Raw genomic sequence first — 20,862 nt, forward strand, 5'->3', positions numbered from 1 at the left:
AGGAGGGCATGTGGTGGGTCACTCATGTGGCATGGCAGCCAGCAGGAAGGACAGAGTGCAGTTAATGCATTAAGAAATTTAATGAGGTAAAACGCAGCACGCCATGGCAGCTGGACCAGACAAGCTTAAAGATATGATTATAATTAACTCCGGGGAGCAGACAGAAACACTAGGAAGCAGCAGTGGTGGGACAGTGGTGTTGGTGGTGATGACGGGGTGGGGGCGGGGAGATGGCCAGGGTGAAAATACATGTGATTCCATATGCCCCAATGAAAGGAGAGTTTAAATTTATTTCCATTAATTTCAATGCCACATGTGGGTTTGAAGCAGCAGCGGTGGTGGCGATGGGGGGGAGACTGGGGCGGGGGGGGGGGGGGTAAAAATAGGATTCCATGTCATGTGCCGGGGACCCAATGAAAGGAGAGTTTACATTTACTTCACTATAATTTCAATATATTCCATCATCTTTATAGCACCAGGCTTCCCAATGCAGATTACAACAGTTAAGATGAACCCATCAGGAATTAGCATATCCAAATTTGGCCATCTGTATTGTATAGAACAGTGTAGAAAAATAAGCAGAAACTACAGAGTTTATAACTGCTTTTTCTATCAGCTACAATAAGTTTTTAAGATGTTTGAGTGATATTCAATTTTTAATTCATGATATTTTAATCTATATATGTGAAGCTTTCATATAAATTAAAAAGCTGTCAAATAAGTTAAAAAAAAAAAAAACAAGAAACTTTTGTCCTCCACTTTTTAAGGAACTCTATCCAACTGGAACAGCTTTTGACTTTTTTTTACTGATGGATCACGTATTGGCAGTCCTTTATTTCTAATCATGTTTTGCTGTTGTTTTCAATAGCGTTTGCTATTGTTTTGGGCGAGGGAAAATGGTGGCAATCTCCACCTACTGGCTCCAGTCCATATAATGGACTAGATAGACTCATACAGTCTCCTGTTCTCAATCTAACCTCCTTGGTAATGACTCCAGCTTTCCAAAGCATAAGGATCCCTTAAAGGGACAACATTCTTTAATCCATCCCCTGCCCTCTGAGGAAATACCTGCCCATGCTAGCAGTTCAGACCAGGGGCATAGTCAGACTTCGGCGGGAGGGGGGTCCAGAGCCCAAGGTGAGGGGGCACATTTTAGCACCCCCCCCCCCGCCATTTTTGACCTCGCCACCGCCACCTTTAACTCCCCCAGCGCCAATCCTTTCGACCTCCTCTTCCTGCCGCCGCCAACCCTACCCCGCCGTTGGGTACCTTTGCGGCGGGGGTCCCAACCCCCACCAGCCGAAGTCCTCTTGTCCGGCGCGCCTGTGTTGCTGATCTGCAATGGCAGGCTTCTGTTTCTGTGAGTCTGACGTCACACTGACAGAAACAGAAACCTGCCCTTACAGATCAGCAACGTGGCCGCGCCGGAGAAGAGGACTTCGGCTAGTGGGGGTTGGGGACCCCCGCCAGCAAAGGTACCCGACGGCAGCGGGGGAGGGTTGGCGGCGGGAGGGGGGGTCGAAGGGCTTGGCAGCAGGGGGGGGGGACAGGGCCAAATCTACGGGGGCCCATGCCCCCCTGGCCCCACATAGCTATGCCCCTGGTTCAGACAGTCTGTTCCTACGTGTATTACAGACTTTTACCCACTACTTTCCTAGAAACAGAAGTTTATAGCCCTCTTGTCCGAGATAAGAACTGTTAATGCTTCCTCTGCTTTTACCTTTGGTCCTATCAAGGATTTTCCTGGCATTGGAAGGTCTCTCATGTGAAGGTTTTCCCTTTTACGGTCTTCATGCTCCAAATGCCCCCCTATGGCTCCAGACCCCTCCATATGACAATGACTTTGACTGTCTCCTCTCTGCATCATCCCACATGCCTATCCCACACGTTCTGTGTCAGAATTTAAGAAAGCATGGGACAGGCATGTGGGATCCCTTAGGAAAAGGAAGAGTTAGTGGTTACTGTTTCTATGTTTCTATCCACAGGCCAGGCCAACCTGTGGTGGGAAAGACGTGAGCCAGGAACTGAAACTAGCTACTTTGTTGCCAGAGAATGTGGTAAAGGCGGTTAGCTTAGCGGAGTTTTAAAAAGGTTTGGATAGCTTCCTAAAAAAGTCCATAGACCGTTATCAAATGGACTTGGGGAAAATCCACTATTTCTGGGATAAGCAGTATAAAATGTTTTGTACTTTTTGGGGTCTTGCCAGGTATGTGATCTGGATTGGCCACTGTTGGAAACAGGATGCTGGGCTTGATGGACCTTTAGTCTTTCCCAGTATGGCAATACTTACGTATGCTATTGAGCAAGTGGGAAAAACCTGAATGTCTAATTCTAAACATATGATCCAGTATTAATAGCTCGAATTTCACAGATGCTCCTTATGATCTTGGGTAAGTCACTAAGGGAGTCTTTTACTAAAGCTTAGCTCGAGTTATCTGCAGCAGGGCCCATTTTATTCCTATGGGCTCTGCTGCAGATAACTCGAGCTAAGCTTTAGTAAAAGACTCCCTAAACCATCAATTGCTCCAGGGACAGGGAAATACCTACTGTATATGAATGTAACTCACTCTGAGCTACTACTAAAAAGGAATGAGCTAAACTCTAATGAAAAAATTAAGAAATATATTTCTTACAATGGTTCTTGCTTTGTCTTCAGTGCTCTTTCTTCCTTCACTTGTTTTAAGGTTTCTTCATCAATTCTATCCTTATTTTGCAGATAAAATCTGTTGAGCAGATTCTTTGCTACATAAAATGAAACAGACGTAACAGACTTATAAATGTCAATTACTTCATAAAAGATTCATAGCATACATTTCTATAGACAGAAGCAGGGCATAATATCATTGTGAATCACATTGGTGGGACAAATTAAATATTTATATTCCATATTATGTTACCAGTGCTGGGTGGTTACTCAGGGAATTGGCACATGGGATGCAACTGGAATCACATGTTGACTTGGTCGGTCAGTGGCAAAGCTGGATGGAGTGGGGGGAGAGAGAAGGAGGAGACAACATCAGGAGGGAGGGAGGGAGGGAGGGAGGGAGGGAGGGAGCAGGATGAAAGAAAGCAGTCTTGGAGAAATGGTGCGGCCGTGTTGGGGTGCCAGTAGTCCCAGAGTAGCAAGTGGTAAGACCACCTTGGGCTTACCGCCACTCTGTAAAAAGGGCCCCTAAATGAATTCTTTGCTTCGGTCTTCACTGAGGAAGATTTATTTGTTGCATTTGTATCCCACCTTATCCCACCTCTTTGCAGGCTCAAAGTGGCTTACAATACATCATGAGTAGTGGAAGAATGTTAGTAAATAAACATTTAGTATTGCAGGATCTTGGTCAGCATGATGATAATTAAGCAAAGTTATAGTATACAAGCAGATATTGTGAAACAGTTCTGAATATAGATGGGCGAGTTATGCATATTCACAATTGTTGATCTTTGTGGTACGCTTTATTAAAGAGATGGGTCTTCAGTAATATGCGGAAGTTCGTTCTTTCGTAGATCGATTTCAAGCTGCGCGGCAGTGCGTTCCATAACTGTGTGCTCAGGTAGGTAAAGTTTGACGCATTCATTAGTTTGTATTTCATTCCTTTGCAGTTGGGGAAGTGCAGATCAAGGAATGTGCGGGATGATCTTTTGGCATTCCTAGGTGGTAGGTCTATCAGGTCTGACATGTAAGCTGGTGCGTCTCCATGGATAATTTTGTGAACTAGTGAGCATACTTTGAACGTGATGCGTTCCTTAAGTGGGAGCCAGTGTAATTTTTCTCGTAAGGGCTTGGCACTTTCAAATTTTGGTTTGCCAAATATGAGTCTAGCTGCCGTGTTCTGGGCTGTCTGGAGTTTCTTGATTATTTGTTCTTTGCAGCCGGCATATAGTGCGTTGCAATAGTCTAGATGACTGAGCACCATTGATTGTACCAGGTTGCGAAAAACACTCCTTGGGAAGAAAGGTCTTATTCTTTTTAATTTCCACATTGAGTGGAACATCTTCTTGGTTGTGTTTTTCGCGTGGTTCTCTAGTGTTAGGTGTCGATCAATGGTGACTCCAAGAATTTTTAGGGTTTCTGAAATAGGAAGGTTTAGAGTTGGTGTGTTAATGGCGGTGAATTATTTCTTGTGTGTTGGGAGGTGAGTATTAGGCACTGGGTTTTTTCTGCATTGAGTTTTAGCCAAAATGCGTCTGCCCAGGAATGCATGATATTGAGACTTTGGTTGATGTCATTGGAAATTTCTTTTAGGTCTTGTTTGAATGGGATGTAGATCGTTACGTCATCTGCATAAATGTATGGATTAAGGTTTTGATTTGATAGTAATTTTGCCAAGGGTATCATCATTAAGTTGAATAGAGTTGGCGAGAGGGGGGATCCTTGTGGTACTCCGCATTCAGGTACCCACGCGGCTGAAATAGTAGAGTTAGATGTTACTTGGTATGATCTTGTGGTTAGGAATCCCTTGAACCAGTTGAGGACGTTGCCTCCGATTCCGAAGTATTCAAGGATGTGTAATAAAATTCCGTGGTCAACCATGTCGAAAGCGCTTGACATGTCAAATTGTAAAAGTAGTATGTTCTTACCAGATGCAATCGTTTGTTTGAATTTAGTCATGAGAGTTACTAATACTGTTTCGGTACTGTGGTTAGACCGAAATCCTGACTGGGAATCGTGAAGTATTGAAAATTTATCTAGATAGTTTGTAAGTTGCTTGGTCACCAACCCTTCCGTTAATTTGGTTATTAAGGGAATGGATGCTACTGGTCTATAGTTAGTTAGTTCACTGGCACTTTTCTTTGCGTCTTTGGGTATGGGGGTGAGTAAAATGTTTCCTTTTTCCTTAGGGAAGAGTCCATTTTGTAGCATGTAATTCAGGTGTTTCGTTATGTCGTTTATGAATTGTTGAGGAGCAGATGTCATCAGGTTATTTGGGCATATATCTAGTTTGCAGTGAAATTTGGCAGATCTTTTGAGCGTTTGGGAGTAATATGTAATTTATCTTTAAAATCAAGCATAGTACCAGAAGATTGGAGGGTGGCCAATATAACACCGATTTTGGTTCCACAGGCGATCCGGGAAAGTATAGACGGTGAGCCTGACGTTGGTGCCGGGAAAAATGTTTGAGACTATTATAAAGAACAAAATTACAGAGCACATTCATAAGCATGAATTAATGACACAAAGCCAATATGGATTCAGTGAAGTGAAATCTTGCCTCACTAATCTATATTTATTTGAAGGGGTAAACAAACATGTGAATAAAGGTGAGCTGGTCGATATTGTGTATCTGGATTTCCAAAAGGCATCTGACAAAATGCCTCATGAAAAACTCCAGAGGAAATTGGAGAGTTATTGGATAGGAGGTAGTGTTCTATTCTAGATTAAAAACTGGTTAAAAAACAGAAAACAGAGATAGATAAAAGATTTTAAAAAACAGAGTAGGGTTAAATGATCAATATTCTCAATGGAGAAGGGTAGGTAGTGGGGTTCCCCAGGGGTTTGTGCTGGGACAGCTGCTTTTTAACATATTTATAAATGATCTAGAGATGGGAGATTGTAAGCTCTGTTGAGCAGGGACTGTCTTTTCATGTTTATTTATACAGCGCTGCGTAAGTCTAGTAGCGCTATAGAAATGTTTAATAGTAGTAGTAGTAGTAGTAGGAAGTAACTAGTGAGGTAATTAAGTTTGCTGATGACACAGTTATTCAAAGTTGTTAAATCGCAAGAGGCAGTGGCGTTCCTAGGGTGGCTGTCACCCAGGGCGGATCGCCGATATGCCCCCCCCCCCCCGGGTGCATTGCCCCCCCCCCCCCCCGGCGAAAGGACCCCCCCCCCCAGATGCATTTTTACCTGCTGGGGGGGGGGGGAGGGGGGTGCCGCACGCCTGTCGGCTTCACTCGTTCCGTGCTCCCTCTGCCCCGGAACAGGAAGTAACCTGTTTGGGGGCAGAGGGAGCACGAAACGAGCGGAGCCGACAGGCGGGCGACACCTCCCCAGCGGCGTGCACCCGGAGCGGACCACCCCCCCCTTGGTACGCCACTGGCAAAAGGATTGTGAAAAATCACAAAGTGCTCATTTTCATAAGTACACAAATATTGCCATACTGGGACAGTCCTAAGGTCCATCAAGTCCAGTATCCTTTTTCCAACAGTGGCCAATCCAGGTCACAAGTACCTGGCAAGATCTCCAAAATGTATATTTTATGTGTCATGTCCCCTACCTCAACGCAAGCGGCATCCTCGGGCTGCGCAGGGTCCCGTCAACACGCACACTTGACTAGCACAGCCTTGAGCCATGTATGTGTAGTTCTTCTTTGGCTGCAGGCTCCTTGATTGCTTTTCTTCCACCCACCTGGGTCTGCTCTTCCTCTGCCTGGCTTCCCTTGCTTCTCTCCTTTTGGTCTTCCAGTTCCTCCTTCCCCTGCTCTTGTCCTACGGCTATGCCCCTTCTCCCTGCTGATGTCAGACGCCAGCACTTTATCAGTTGAGCTCTCCCTAGACTCCTTGCTTCGGCTTCTACTTTGGTAGGTGCTACTTTGCTCAGTAGTGTGCTTCTCCTCTACTTTGTTCTTCGTTGCTGACTTAGCCTGTATCTGGATTACTCTTGTGTCTGCTGCCTGCCTACTGACTCTGCCTGTACCTGGATTACTCTTGTGTCTGCTGCCTGCCTCCTGACCTTGCCTGTACCTGGATTACTGTCGTGTCTGCTGCCTGCCTCCTGACCTTGCCTGTACCTGGATTACTCTCTTGACTTGCTGCCTGCCTACTGACTCTGCCTGTACCTGGATCATTCTCTTACCTGCTGCCTGTCTGTAGTCACGTTCATCACCCCGCTTCCTGCTCCATCTCGTAAGCCCTGCAGGCCACCCGCATCTAGGGGCTCAACCTCTGGGGAACGGCGGTCAGTGCAGGTGAAACCCGGGATTGTCCGGCCACCAAGCAGAACCTGGTCCAAGTACCGGGCTCGGCAGTGCTCTACTTGGTACAAGAACTCACAGGTCTGACATTATGTTGTTTAGCCTACAAATAAGCAGTGGATTTTTCCCAAGTCCATTTTAACTATGGACTTTTCCTTTCAGAAACCATCCAAACCTTTTTAAAACCCCGTTAAGCTAACTGCTTTTACTACATTCTCTGGTAACGAATTCCAGAGTTTAACTACATGTTGCGTGAAGAAACATTTTCTCCGATTCATTTTAAATTTATTACTTTGTAACTTCATTGCGTGCCCCCTAGTCCTAGTATTTTTGGAAAGAGTAAACAAGCAATTTACATCTACCCGTTCCACTCCACTCAGTATTTTATAGACCTCTATCATATCTCCCCTCAGCTGTCTTTTCTCCAAGCTGAAGAGCCCTAGTTGCTTTAGCCTTTCCTCATAGGGAAGTCACCATTTTCAAGTTCAGCGTAGAGAAGATGATTAGTTCTAGAAGCGCTTAGTCCCCTGATAAAGCTTTATAAAATGTGAAATGGAGAGCCCCATTGGGAAACGTAAAGCTAAGTGACTTCACATCTATTTGTTTGCTTCTGTATGATTTGCAGTTAAGAAGTGTTGTTGAAAGTGTTTGAACTGCAAACAGTAAATCACAGTGCAAGTTTTGAAAATATAAAAATTGAAAAAATTAAAAACAGAGCATAAAAAACTGATTTAATTGAACAATTTGGAGGTTTTTTTGACCAATGATAATACTGGAGTCTATGATGTGCTGGCACTAAGAGATTATACTTGCTGCTGAGCCGTGACTTTTGAGGTCTTTCCCCTCCATTAATTACTTAAGCACTTATGATTCACAGTGAGAATGAAGAAGCTTTAAGTCAAGTTAGTTAATCTTTCAGCTTTGGATGTTATTGACACAAGTGATTTTTGCTGATTAGTTTCTACAAAAATTTTTTGAACAGGAATATGGAAGTTACCATCCTGTCAAACTTTGTGACAAGTCTTCCTTATTCTAAAGTTCTACATTATCGTCGGATTTGTTCATGAAATTCTGATTTTAAGACTCAATCAAAAAAGATCCTCAGGAGCTTAACCGAGATTGGATAGCAGAGCCAGTAGTGGGAGGCGGGGCTGGAGGTTGGGAGGCGGGGATAGTGCAGGGCAGACTTATACGGTCTGTGCCAGAGCCAGTGGTGGGAGGCGGGACTGGAGGTTGGGAGGCAGGGATAGCGCTGGGCAGACTTATACGGTCTGTGCCAGAGCCGGTGGTGGGAGGCGGGGATAGTGCTGGGCAGACTTATACGGTCTATGCCAGAGCCGGTGGTTGGGAGGCGGGGCTAGTGCTGGGCAGACTTATATACACAAAAGTAGCACACATGAGTTGTCTTGTTGGGCAGACTGGATGGACCATGCAGGTCTTTTTCTGCCGTCATCTACTATGTATGTTACTATGTTACTATATGTTGTTGAGTGATCTCACTAAGAGGTGATATCCTAACTCTATCCCTCAAAGAGCCTATAAGCAAGCTAAATACAATCATCATGATCTTTTGTTACAAAATTTTCATCCAGTATTTAAGGATCATCAGGTCCACATTGTGTTCTGAAAAGCACAGAATCTAAAGGAACCTTTTGAGTCCTGCTATGTTATCTGGATCTACTTTGAGGGACCCTTTGTATTCTGTATTAGGACATAGGAGATGCGGCAAATGCAGAACTTGTTCTATGAGTATTGAACTTGCCACATTCCAGAATCCCGTGGATGGTAGAAGGTAAAATTATGTATAATCATACCTGATAATTTTCTTTCCATTAATCATAGCTGATCAATCCATAGACTGGTGGGTTGTGTCCATCTACCAGCAGGTGGAGATAGAGAGCAAACTTTTGCCTCCCTATATGTGGTCATGTGCTGCCGGAAACTCCTCAGTATGTCGATATCAAAGCTCCATCCGCAGGACTCAGCACTTAGAGAATTACACCCACGAAGGGACACTCTGCCCAGCTCACCACCGCCGAAACGGGGGAGGGGAATTAACCCAGCTCATCCCCACACAAGTGGGGGAGGGGAATCCGTCCAGCTCATCCCCGCGGAGCGGGGGAGGGACACCACACCCGCCGATGCGGGGGGATCTGGCTTATCCTGCAACCGCAACCGCGGGAGGAGCTGACTGACCCTAACACCGCCGAAGCGGGAGGGGTACAAAGCTGCCCTACAGCCGCACGAAGCGGGAGGGAGTGCCGGCAGAATTTATGTCTCAATCCAGCCCCGTAAAACGGAGGGGAGAGGAATGCAGCAGCTCACTGTAACACAAACTCGTCTCAACTCTTGAAGAATCCAAGTGAAAGAACTTGAACACGAAGTCTTTCTGAAATAACTGAAGACTAAACTTGAACCTGAAATGCAACCAGAATAAAAACAGAACAGATATCTGGGAGGGGCTATGGATTGATCAGCTATGATTAATGGAAAGAAAATTATCAGGTATGATTATACATAATTTTACCTTCCATATCATCAAGCTGATCAATCCATAGACTGGTGGGATGTACCGAAGCAGTACTCACCCAGGGCGGGACATTGAAATCCCTGACCTCAACACTGAAGCTCCAAACCGGGCCTCCGCCCGTGCAGCCACAGTCAAACGGTAATGCTTGGAGAATGTATGAGCCGAAGCCCAAGTTGCCGCCTTGCATATCTCTTCCAAGGAGACGGATCCGGCCTCTGCCATCGAGGCCGCCTGAGCCCTCGTGGAGTGAGCCTTCAGCTGGATAGGCGGCACCTTCCCCGCGGCCACATAAGCCGCTGCAATGGCTTCCTTGACCCATCTTGCCACTGTAGGCTTAGCAGCCTGCAGACCCTTACGAGGACCTGCAAACAGGACAAACAGATGATCCGATTTCCGGAAATCATTGGTCACTTCCAAGTATCTGAAGATGACTCGTCTCACATCCAGATATTTAAGAGCAGAGTACTCCTCTGGGTAGTCCTCCCTACGAAAGGAAGGGAGACAGAGCTGCTGATTCACATGGAAGCGAGAAACAATCTTGGGCAGGAAGGAAGGCACTGTGCGAATAGTCACTCCTGCCTCAGTGAACTGCAGAAAAGGCTCTCGACATGAGAGCGCCTGGAGCTCGGAAACTCTTCTGGCTGAAGTGATAGCCACCAAAAAGACTGCTTTCAACGTCAGGTCTTTCAGAGATGCCCTCGACAAAGGTTCAAAAGGCGGCTTCTGCAATGCTCTTAGCACCAGGTTGAGATTCCACGCAGGCACCACTGAGTGCAGAGGAGGGCGCAGGTGATTAACTCCCTTGAGAAAGCGCACCACATCTGGCTGCGAAGCCAGGGAAGCACCCTTCAGGCGGCCCCTGAAGCAAGCCAGAGCCGCTACCTGGACTTTAAGGGAACTGAGCGACAGGCCTTTCTCCAGACCTTCTTGCAGGAACGCCAACACTGAAGAAATTGGAGCAGTGAAGGGAGAAAGTGAGCCTGCTTCACACCATGCTGCAAAGATACGCCAAACCCTGGCGTAAGCAGTAGAAGTAGAGCGCTTCCTCGCTCTCAGCATAGTGGCGATGACCTTGTCTGAGAAGCCCTTCTTCCTCAGACGCTGCCGCTCAATAGCCAGGCCGTAAGACCAAAGGGAGAGGGATCCTCCATCACCACGGGACCCTGATGTAACAGGCCTTGCTCCACTGACAGCCGCAGAGGATCGTCGACTGAGAGCCTGATCAAGTCCGCATACCAGGGACGTCTGGGCCAATCCGGACCCACCAGGATTACCCTGCCGGGATGCTTTGCCACCCGGTCTAGCACCCTGCCCAACATGGGCCAGGGCGGGAACACATAGAGGAGCTCTTGTGTCGGCCACTGTTGGAGAAGAGCATCTACTCCCAGGGATCGAGGGTCCCGTCCTCTGCTGAAAAAGCGCGGCACTTGGCAATTGGCCGATGACGCCATCAGATCTAGGCTCGGCTGGCCCCAGCGCTTCGTGATGTCCAAGAACGCCTGAGCAGATAGTTGCCACTCTCCGGGCTCCAAGGTATGGCGACTGAGAAAGTCCGCCTTGACATTCATGACTCCGGCAATGTGGGCCGCTGAAAGCTGCTCCAGGTTCGCTTCCGCCCACTGGCAAAGACTCATAGCCTCCTTGGCTAGAGGGGCGCTCTTGGTACCTCCCTGGCGGTTGATATAGGCCACAGCCGTGGCATTGTCCGACAGGACCCGTACAGGCTACAACACCAGTACCGGGATGAACTCCAATAACACCAACCGAATGGCTCTGAGTTCCAGGAGGTTGATAGACCACTTGCCTCTGCAGGAGACTAGAGCCCCTGCGCTGTCCTTCCCAAGCAGTGGGCTCCCCAGCCCATCAAAGAGGCGTCTGTCGTGACGACAATCCACTCCGGGGTCACCAGAGGCAATCCTGCAGACAACTTGTCTGTCTGCGTCCACCAGCTCAGCGCCTTGCGCACTGCTGGGTCCACGGGAAGGCGCACAGCATAATCCTCCGACATCGGAGTCCAGCGCAGCAGCAGAGATAGCTGTAGTGGTCTCATATGAGCCCTGGCCCAGGGCACCACTTCCATCGTGGCCGTCATAGAGCCCAACAGCTGCACGTAGTCCCAAGCCCGAATAGGAGAGGCTACTAGGAACTAGTCCACCTGAGCCTGAAGCTTGACAATCCGATTGTCTGGCAGGAACACTCTGCCCACTTGGGTGTCGAATCGAACTCCCAGATACTCCAGGGACTGAGTCGGGCGCAGCTGGCTCTTCTTCCAGTTGATGATCCATCCCAGGGAGCTCACAAGAGCAACTACCCGGTCCATAGCTTTGCCGCACTCTGCATAAGAGGGGGCTCGGATCAACCAGTCGTCCAGATAAGGATGGACTTGTACTCCTTCCTTTAGCAGGAAGGCCGCTATGACCCCCATTACTTTGGAAAAGGTCCGCGGAGCAGTAGCCAACCCGAAAGGGAGGGCTCTGAACTGGAAGTGTCGTCTCAGGACTGTAAAACGCAGAAAGCGTTGGAGAGGAGGCCAGATGGGAATATGCAGGTACGCTTCCTTGATGTCCAAGGAAGCCAAGAACTCTCCTGCCTTCACTGCCGCTATAACAGAGCGGAGAGTCTCCATGCGAAAGTGCCTCACTTTCCAGGCCCGATTGACCCCTTTGAGGTCGAGGATAGGCCGGACAGACCCTCCTTTCTTTGGAACCACAAAGTAAATGGAGTAACGTCCCTTGCCAATCTGATTTTTTGGCACCGGAACGACCGCACCCAGGCGGATCAGGTTGTCCAAGGTCTGCTGCACTGCCACAGCTTGACCGGAGACTTGCAGGGAGAGAGTACAAACCCGTCTCTTAAGGGTTGGCAGAACTCTAGCTTGTAGCCGTCTCTGATGACTTCCAGCACCCACGCGTCTGAAGTTATAGTGGTCCACTCGCCCAGAAACGAGGACAGCCGTCCTCCAATCTGCACTGGGGCGTGGACCAAGGCCCCGTCATTGGGTACGAGACCCTGGGGGAGGACCGGAGGGAGCACCTCCGGGACGGCGGTCTCTGCGAAAGGAATGCTGCTTGGGGGAGAAATTCCTCTTGAAGGAAGAGGGGGCAGAGGAACCCGACTTGCCCGGGCGGTACCGACGGGCTTCCAGCAACCGTCCTCTGGAGGTACCGGGACGAGTACTAGCCCGAGCCCTGACCTCTGGTAATTTCTTGCCCTTAGACGTGCCGAGATCGGTCACGATTTTGTCCAGCTCGACCCCAAAGAGCAGCTTGCCTTTAAAAGGCAATCTAGCCAGGCGGGATTTAGAGGCGTGGTCAGCAGACCAATGTTTCAGCCAAAGCCACCGCCGCGCAGAGACTGTCTGAGCCATGCCTTTAGCTGAGGCTCTCAAGACATCATACAGCAAGTCTGCCAAATAGGCTAAGCCCGATTCCAGGGCCGGCCAATCAGCCCTCAAGGAAAGATCCGAGGGGGAAGCCCGCTGCACCATAGTCAGGCACGCCCTGGCCACATAGGAGCCGCAAACTGAGGCCTGCAAACTTAAAGCAGCTGCCTCAAAGGACGACCTTAAGGCCGCCTCCAATCTTCTGTCTTGGGCGTCCTTTAGGGCCGTGCCACCTTCCACCGGCAACGCCGTTTTCTTAGTCACCGCAGTGATTAAAGAATCCACGGTAGGCCACAGATAGGCCTCACGTTCACTCACAGCCAAAGGATAGAGGCGGGACATAGCCCTAGCCACTTTAAGGCTCGTTTCCGGGACATCCCATTGAGCCGCAATTAAGGTGTGCATGGCATCATGCACGTGGAAGGATCTAGGCGGGCGCTTCGTCCCCAGCATAATGGCAGAGCCAACAGGGGCTGAGGGAGAGACGTCCTCCGGAGAGGAAATCTTCAAAGTGACCATGGCCTGTAAAAACAGGTTGGGCAAATCCTCTGGGCTAAAAAGCCGCGCTGCAGAGGGGTCATCCGCTCCATCCGAGCGGGGATCTATCTCCTCCAAGGAATCCGCAAAGGACCGTTGGGAGACCTCAGACACGCTGCCCTCATCTACATCGGAGGAGACAAATTCCTCCAAGGCCTGGAAATCAACCCGAGGGCGTTTACCTCTGGGAACCTCAACCTCTTTATCAGAAGAGGGAGCAGGGGCAGCGTTTTGCATGAGGAAAGCCTGATGCAGCAGCAAAACAAACTCGGGGGAGAAACCCCCCAGACTGTGCACTTCCGCAGCCTGGGCAACAGCCCTAGACGCACTCTCAACCGGCGCTCGCAATAGCGGGGGAGAGACATGCTGCGCATCCAAAATGGCGTCCGGCGCGAAACTCCGCGAAGGAGCCGCGCGGGAAGAACGGCGCTTAACTTTAGCCGCTTGTGCCGTCGCCCAAATTAAGGGCGTTCATGGCATTAATGTCTCCAACCTCAAGGGCGGCCCACGAAGAAGCCGTCCGAGCCGCGTGGCCGGCCAAGATGGCGGAGGCGAGGAGCGGGGGATGGGCGTTTATGGCAGGAAAAAACCGCCACGCCAGAGGAACGACCGGGACATTCATCGGTCACTAAACTGTCACCCATCAAGGGCGAATCAGGTTGTAAAACCCCCGCATCCCCTCTAGAAGCGCTCCAGCGATCCGGGGAGCGACCCTTTGCGCCCTCGCCCTCCGACGCCATATGCCACGAGGAGAAGAATCGGGGAACTCCCTGCCCGCTATAAAAAGGTAAAATTACCTGCTTGCCGCTCCGAGCTGTAACGAACTGGTGTCCCAGTGAGTAGCTGCAATGAACGTTTAAAGAAACGTCGAATTAAACGCCTTTAAAGACGTTTAAAAAAATTTTTTTTTTTTTTTTTTTTTTAAACGGAGCCAGCGGGAGGGGGGAGAAAAGGAGGGACCTGGCACCACCAGGTTTGCACTTGCTCAAAAGAGCCCTCAACCCCAGGCCTCAACAAAACCTAAGGATTAGGCTTGGAGGCCTAGCCAGAGCTGCTGCTGTGTGTGACCACCACCTGCTGAGATAGAGAACATACTGAGGAGTTTCCGGCAGCACATGACCACATATAGGGAGGCAAAAGTTTGCTCTCTATCTCCACCTGCTGGTAGATGGACACAACCCACCAGTCTATGGATTGATCAGCTTGATGATATGGAAGATATGCTTTAAAGCATTCCACTACTTGCAAGACTGATTTTCTGGTGTATATTCTTAAGTGTTCTTGTAATAAGCTTTATGTTGGTAAAACTACAAGACATATACATGTGAACACTGATCTTGCGTTTCCCGAGGAAAGCTGGGAACCCCGTTAGTTGCCCATTGCTCCCTGCTAGGTCACTCCTTTGATGGGTTTAAATGTTTTGCTATAGTATAACTAGAGGCCTGCAAAAGGGGAGGTTACTGTGGATCGAGGCTTCTGCAGCATGAGCAATGGTGGACTCATCAACTTAGATCCAGTGAGCCTTCCAGTTTCTTTTTTATTAGCGTGCTGCCATTTTTCAAGCTGGTGTGACTCATATAAGATTCAATGCTGCTAAGTTTACTGGTAGGTTCGCCTTGATTGATCACAGCTATTGTTATATTCTCCTTTCAATGACAGTTTTTATAACATATTTTTTCTGTTTAAATACAGCCCTGAATATTGATGGACAACATATAATCCAAAATGGCAGCGCTCCATATTTATCCCCTGACGAAGCCGTCTCGGTGAAATGGAGATCTCAGTAGGGATCAAACAACAAGTGATGCTTTGTCTAAGGCTCTTTAATAGCAACTGAGTTCTAAACTCTGAAGATTTATAGACATTTTGAATTGTGAGCAGAATTATATTATTTGGAGATTGACATGCAAAAATACATATATTCATTTGGACAATGGATTGCTAAGATAAACAGGAGCATTTGACCTGTGACTATGATTCCCTTGTCCGTTGGCATTACAGCTATTATGCTGGATATATGAGGTGTTTTCCCCCAATACTTGTTATTTTGTGTTTCACACCAATTGTTTTATTCATTGGCTTAGATGGTATCTAAGATGGCCGACAGATAGGAAGCTCCCTCACCGAGCTCCCGAAAATCCCAGAGGAGCAGACCACCCGGGCCGCCCTCGACCGCCCTCGACCGGACCGGAACGGGCCGGGAGAGAACTGAACCACGGCTGAATCGTGCCGCACTGATCATCGATCCGACCAAGCGAGGATTTGGAGGGCAGGAGCTGACCGCGCCACGCGGCCCATCCGCCCATAAACGACCAAGACCCAGAGCGGCTGAACTCGCGGGGTCATCCAAAAAGAGAGGCGAGTGCCCTGACCGGACCGGAAGGGTTCGGACACCACCGAAGCCGAGGACCAGGCGAGGACGCAAAGGGCAACCGGCGAGTTCCAGAGGAGCGAACCGCGCCACGCGGCCCATCTACCTGCAAACGACCAGACCCAGAGCAGCCGAACTCGCGGGGTCGTTTAAGGAGAGGCGAGTGCCCTGACCGAACCGGAAGGGTTCGGACACCACTGGAGCCGAGGGCCTCATTCCGAATCACCCAGCCTTGCTGATTTGGGAGACCTGATCTGACCCGGAGGCAGACGCTGGATCCGACCTTCCGGGCCACGATTCGGAGATCGATCGGCGTCGGAGAAGACAGAAGGGTAAGCCGCAACTAATCTGGAGACTCAAGCGGCTCGCAGAGAGGAACGCTACCTGGCTAAGAGCCACGGACCTGCCTGCAGAACCCGACTCTCCGAACCCCCCCGCAAGACCGCAGAACCTCACCCGCTAAGCTCCAGCCGACCGTTGAAGCCCAAGACTGACCGGGAAGACTAACCTGCTCAGCACCACAACCAAGGAACAGAAGTCACACCGCCGTGAATGAACAGAGTAATTAAATGCCTGCTCACCTTAACCACATGCATGCACTGATTTCGCATGATTTAAAAAACCCTCGCTACATCTGCTTTGCTCTGCACACCTTAAAGTGAAAGCAACATGCATACACTGCCTTAGCATTACTTAAAAATGCTCGCTTGATTTGCTTTATTTGCTTTGCTCTGCTCCGTTTGCCTACTAATGAACTGTTATCAAGTAGTAAGTGCAAGCTGGCCTGCAATAAACTGTTGCCAAGCTTCAAATTAAATTAAATTGTGGCCAAGCTTGCCAAGCGTAAATACAAATACAAACACCACCTAACCTGCCTAGTACGGAACTGCTACCAGCTTTAAATTAATTGTTGCTAAACTAATAGCAATTGCCAGCACTACCTCGCTTGAATTGTAGCCAAGCTTAAATGCAATTGTAAACTTTAACTCGCTTAAATTGTAGCCAAGCACAAATGCAATTGTATACCTTTGTACCTCACTTGAATTGTAGCCAAGCTCGAATGCAACTGTAAACCTCTGTACCTCACTTGAATTGTAGCCAAGCTCGAATACAATTGTAAACTTGACTCACTAAAAATACACCTGATACATATTTGCCACAACGCCTAGTACATAGACATGAACACCAGCAGTGCACGCCTAACTATCCAGTGTCTCACTATACTCCTACACGCACTCACAACCCACAGCCTAGTCAACAACAACCCTACTACTCACAAACCGCATAACACTCACATACACACAATGCACGCCCAAAACAACAACCACAACAACCCGCTTACATCTCACCAATCCTATGCACAACCTTTAAACAACCTACCAAATCAAAGACTCAACAATCAACCAATCGCAATAACCTCCGGACATAAACACCACCGACAAAATGAGGAAAACAATGACAACAACAAATCCAACTACAGAAGAAGCAGACAACTAATAAAAATAAACACGTCACACCCCACCCTGGAACCACATCACTCAATCCAACTAGGATACATCAATGCAAGATCAGCAGTACGCAACGCAGTAGACATACTAGATTGGATCATCACAGACAAATTGGACCTCCTATTCATCACAGAAACCTGGTTCCATAGTCCCACAGACCCTACCATCTTACAAACGTGCCCACCAGAATACAAAATCACGCACTGGACAAGAAATGGAAAAAAAAGAGGAGGCGGAATAGCTATTATATACAAACCTGAATTCACCATCACAATCACAGGCGAATCCACCTCACCACAACTTGAAATTGCATCGACTAGAATCAACCATCCAAGCCTAACAGGACACCTCAGCACAATCCTATTCTACAGACCACCAGGAAAATGGCAAGACGCCCAAACACAACTCGTGGATTTCATCTCGAATACCTGCGTATCAGCCTCAAACATCCTCATACTAGGCGACATCAACTTACACCTAGAAGTTGACACCTTACCAAATACACGAGAATTCAAAGAATTCCTAAAACTCTGGGATCTGCAAACACCTAACATACAACCAACTCACGAAAAAGGACACACACTAGATATCATAACGAATAGATTCGAACCGGACTCATCTATCATACTCGCTAACGTAACATGGACACCCACATTATGGTCAGACCACCATAAAGCAAATGTCACTCTTTACTGGCGAAAAACACAACTAAACACAAACACCAAACATAAACGAACAACCTACACCACGAGAGGAAAAATAGACCCCACAACATTCTGGCAACAGATCTACCAGAACGAATGGACTACAAACGCAGACACCACCCAATTCCTCCAAGAATGGGACGATATAAGCACAAGAACATTAGACAAAATTGCCCCAGTCCAAACAAGAACATCACACAGGAAAAATGCAAATCCATGGTTCACCGAAGAGCTGAAAAAACTAAAAACACAAGTCAGGAGACTAGAACGAGCTTGGAACAAAAAAAGAGACGAACAAACACGAAACGACTGGAAACTACTCCGAAGAAAATACAAATATACCATAAAACAAACAAAAAGACTACACTACAAAACACTAATAGGACCAAACTACAAAGACACACATAAACTCTTCAACCTCGTGAACAAACTGTTAGACACCACACCAGTTACAACCAACGGCAAAGATACACCAAGTGTTGACAACCTTGCGACATACTTCAAGGAGAAAATTATACTACTACGACACAAAATACCCGCCAGCCCTACAGAATACACCACTCTTCTAGACTGTCTAGATCCAGAAGAAGGAACACACCCAGCAGACAGAACCTGGACCGAATTTGAACTACTGTCAGAAGACCTCATCTCGATAACTCTCAAAAGATATGCCAAATCCAACTGCAAACTAGACATATGCCCAAATAGCCTCATGAAATCTGCTCCTCAACAATTCATACTAGACCTAACAAACCATATAAATCACATGCTACAAAATGGACTCTTCCCAAAGGAAAAAGGAAAAATCTTACTCACCCCAATTCCTAAAGATACAAAGAAAAACACGAGCGAAATAACCAACTACAGGCCAATAGCATCCATACCACTAATAACCAAGATAACTGAAGGTATGGTAACTAAACAGCTCACAAACTATCTAGACAAACATTCAATACTCCATGATGCCCAATCAGGATTCCGTTCGAATCACAGCACAGAAACAGTATTAGTCACTCTCATGACCAAATTCAAACAAATAATTGCAACTGGTAACAATATACTCCTCTTACAATTCGACATGTCAAGCGCCTTCGACATGGTTGATCATGGAATCCTACTACACTTACTTGAATACTTTGGCATAGGAGGAAATGTCCTGAACTGGTTCAAGGGGTTCTTAACCATGCGCTCGTATCAAGTCACATCAAATTCAACCACGTCCAAAGCATGGACACCTGAATGTGGAGTCCCACAAGGATCGCCTCTATCACCAACTATATTCAACCTAATGATGATCCCTTTAGCCAAACTCCTATCAAACCACAACCTCAACCCATACATATACGCCGACGATGTGACAATATATATCCCATTCAAACAAGATACCAAAGAAATCTCCAACGAAATCAATCAAAGTCTACACATCATGAACACATGGGCAGATGCATTCCGCCTGAAACTAAATGCAGAAAAAACCCAATGCCTGATACTCACCTCCCAACATAACACAAATAAATTCAACGCAATAAACACACCAACCCTAAACCTTCCAGTCTCAGAAACGCTAAAAATCCTTGGAGTCACCATCGACCGCCACTTAACACTCGAAACCCACGCAAACAACACAACCAAGAAGATGTTCTACTGCATGTGGAAATTGAAAAGAATAAGACCATTCTTCCCAAGATACGTCTTCCGCAGCCTAGTGCAATCCCTCGTCCTCAGCCACCTGGACTACTGCAACTCACTATACGCGGGCTGCAAAGAGCAAATACTGAGGAAACTTCAAACAGCCCAAAATACAGCAGCCAGGCTCATCTTCGGAAAACCAAGATATGAAAGGGTACAACCACTACGAGAAAAATTACATTGGCTTCCACTCAAGGAACGCGTTACTTTTAAAGTTTGTACACTAGTCCATAAGATCATCTACGGCGAAGCCCCAGCGTACATGTCTGATCTAATAGACCTACCACCCAGAAACGCTAAAAGATCATCCCGAACACACCTAAACCTCCACTTCCCCACTTGCAAAGGCATGAAATACAAGACGTTGCACGCGTCAACCTTTTCCCACAAGAGCACGCAGGCATGGAATACACTACCGCGTAACCTGAGAAGGATTGACGATCAAGCTTCCTTCCGTAAACTACTAAAGACTCACCTGTTTGAACAAACTTACGGAAAGAGCCAACTCACATAGAGTCCACACTCACTATTCATCAATGCATTTTACATCCACTTTGATCCCTCATCCCGCACCCCAATCTATCACGCACCTATCCACGGAACTATGGACACCATATGTCTTTGTCTAACACTACCCTTGAGCTTCCCATTGCCCCCTTCCAATTACTTCTATGTTGATATCCCATTGTCATATTCCAAATCTGATATTTGAATGTCTCTTATACCTTTGCACAATGTAATCCATAACCAAATTGTAACAAATGTATTTCTATTATTCATATCCTATTGTAAGCCACACTGAGCCCGCAAAAAGGTGGGAAAATGTGGGATACAAATGCAATAAATAAATAAATAAATAAGATAGAATTATAGATAGCCTGTTAGCCTGCAGGCAATTAGGGGTTAACTAGCCTAACTGACCACCTTATGTAAATTAAGATGGCTGCCGCTATTTCTAATGGCGGGAAACGGCACCCATAGCACATGCCCTCGCCTCTCCCAGCCTCCCCCTCACCTATCTCGGTAATGATGGTCAATTAGAAATCCACGACACCCCAGAACAGTAGATTGGATGATGGTTGCTGTGGTTATGTGGTTGCTGGTAATGGCGATCACAGGGCCCTCAGAGATGCGTCCCCCATGGCATTCCGCTGCTCTCTGCTCCGCCGGCCGGAAGTGAGGTCAAACGGCCGTGCAGGAGCCAGGGCAGAGGGAGCAGCAGGGAGGGAACGAGCG

At 47.6% G+C, this 20,862-nt stretch overlaps 1 protein-coding gene across 1 annotated transcript in view; it reads right to left on the minus strand.

Moving 5' to 3' along the window:
* AK9 (adenylate kinase 9) overlaps window positions 1-20,862 on the minus strand; it is a 327,370-nt gene that overhangs the window by 171,678 nt on the left and 134,830 nt on the right. Inside the window, exon 17 of the mRNA XM_030199196.1 lies at window positions 2,634-2,742. Within this exon, the coding sequence (XP_030055056.1) occupies window positions 2,634-2,742 (109 nt within the window). The remainder of the gene's footprint in view (window positions 1-2,633; window positions 2,743-20,862) is intronic.

This window comes from Microcaecilia unicolor, chromosome 3 (assembly GCF_901765095.1).
Source record: "Microcaecilia unicolor chromosome 3, aMicUni1.1, whole genome shotgun sequence".
Taxonomy (NCBI): Eukaryota; Metazoa; Chordata; class Amphibia; order Gymnophiona; family Siphonopidae; genus Microcaecilia; species Microcaecilia unicolor.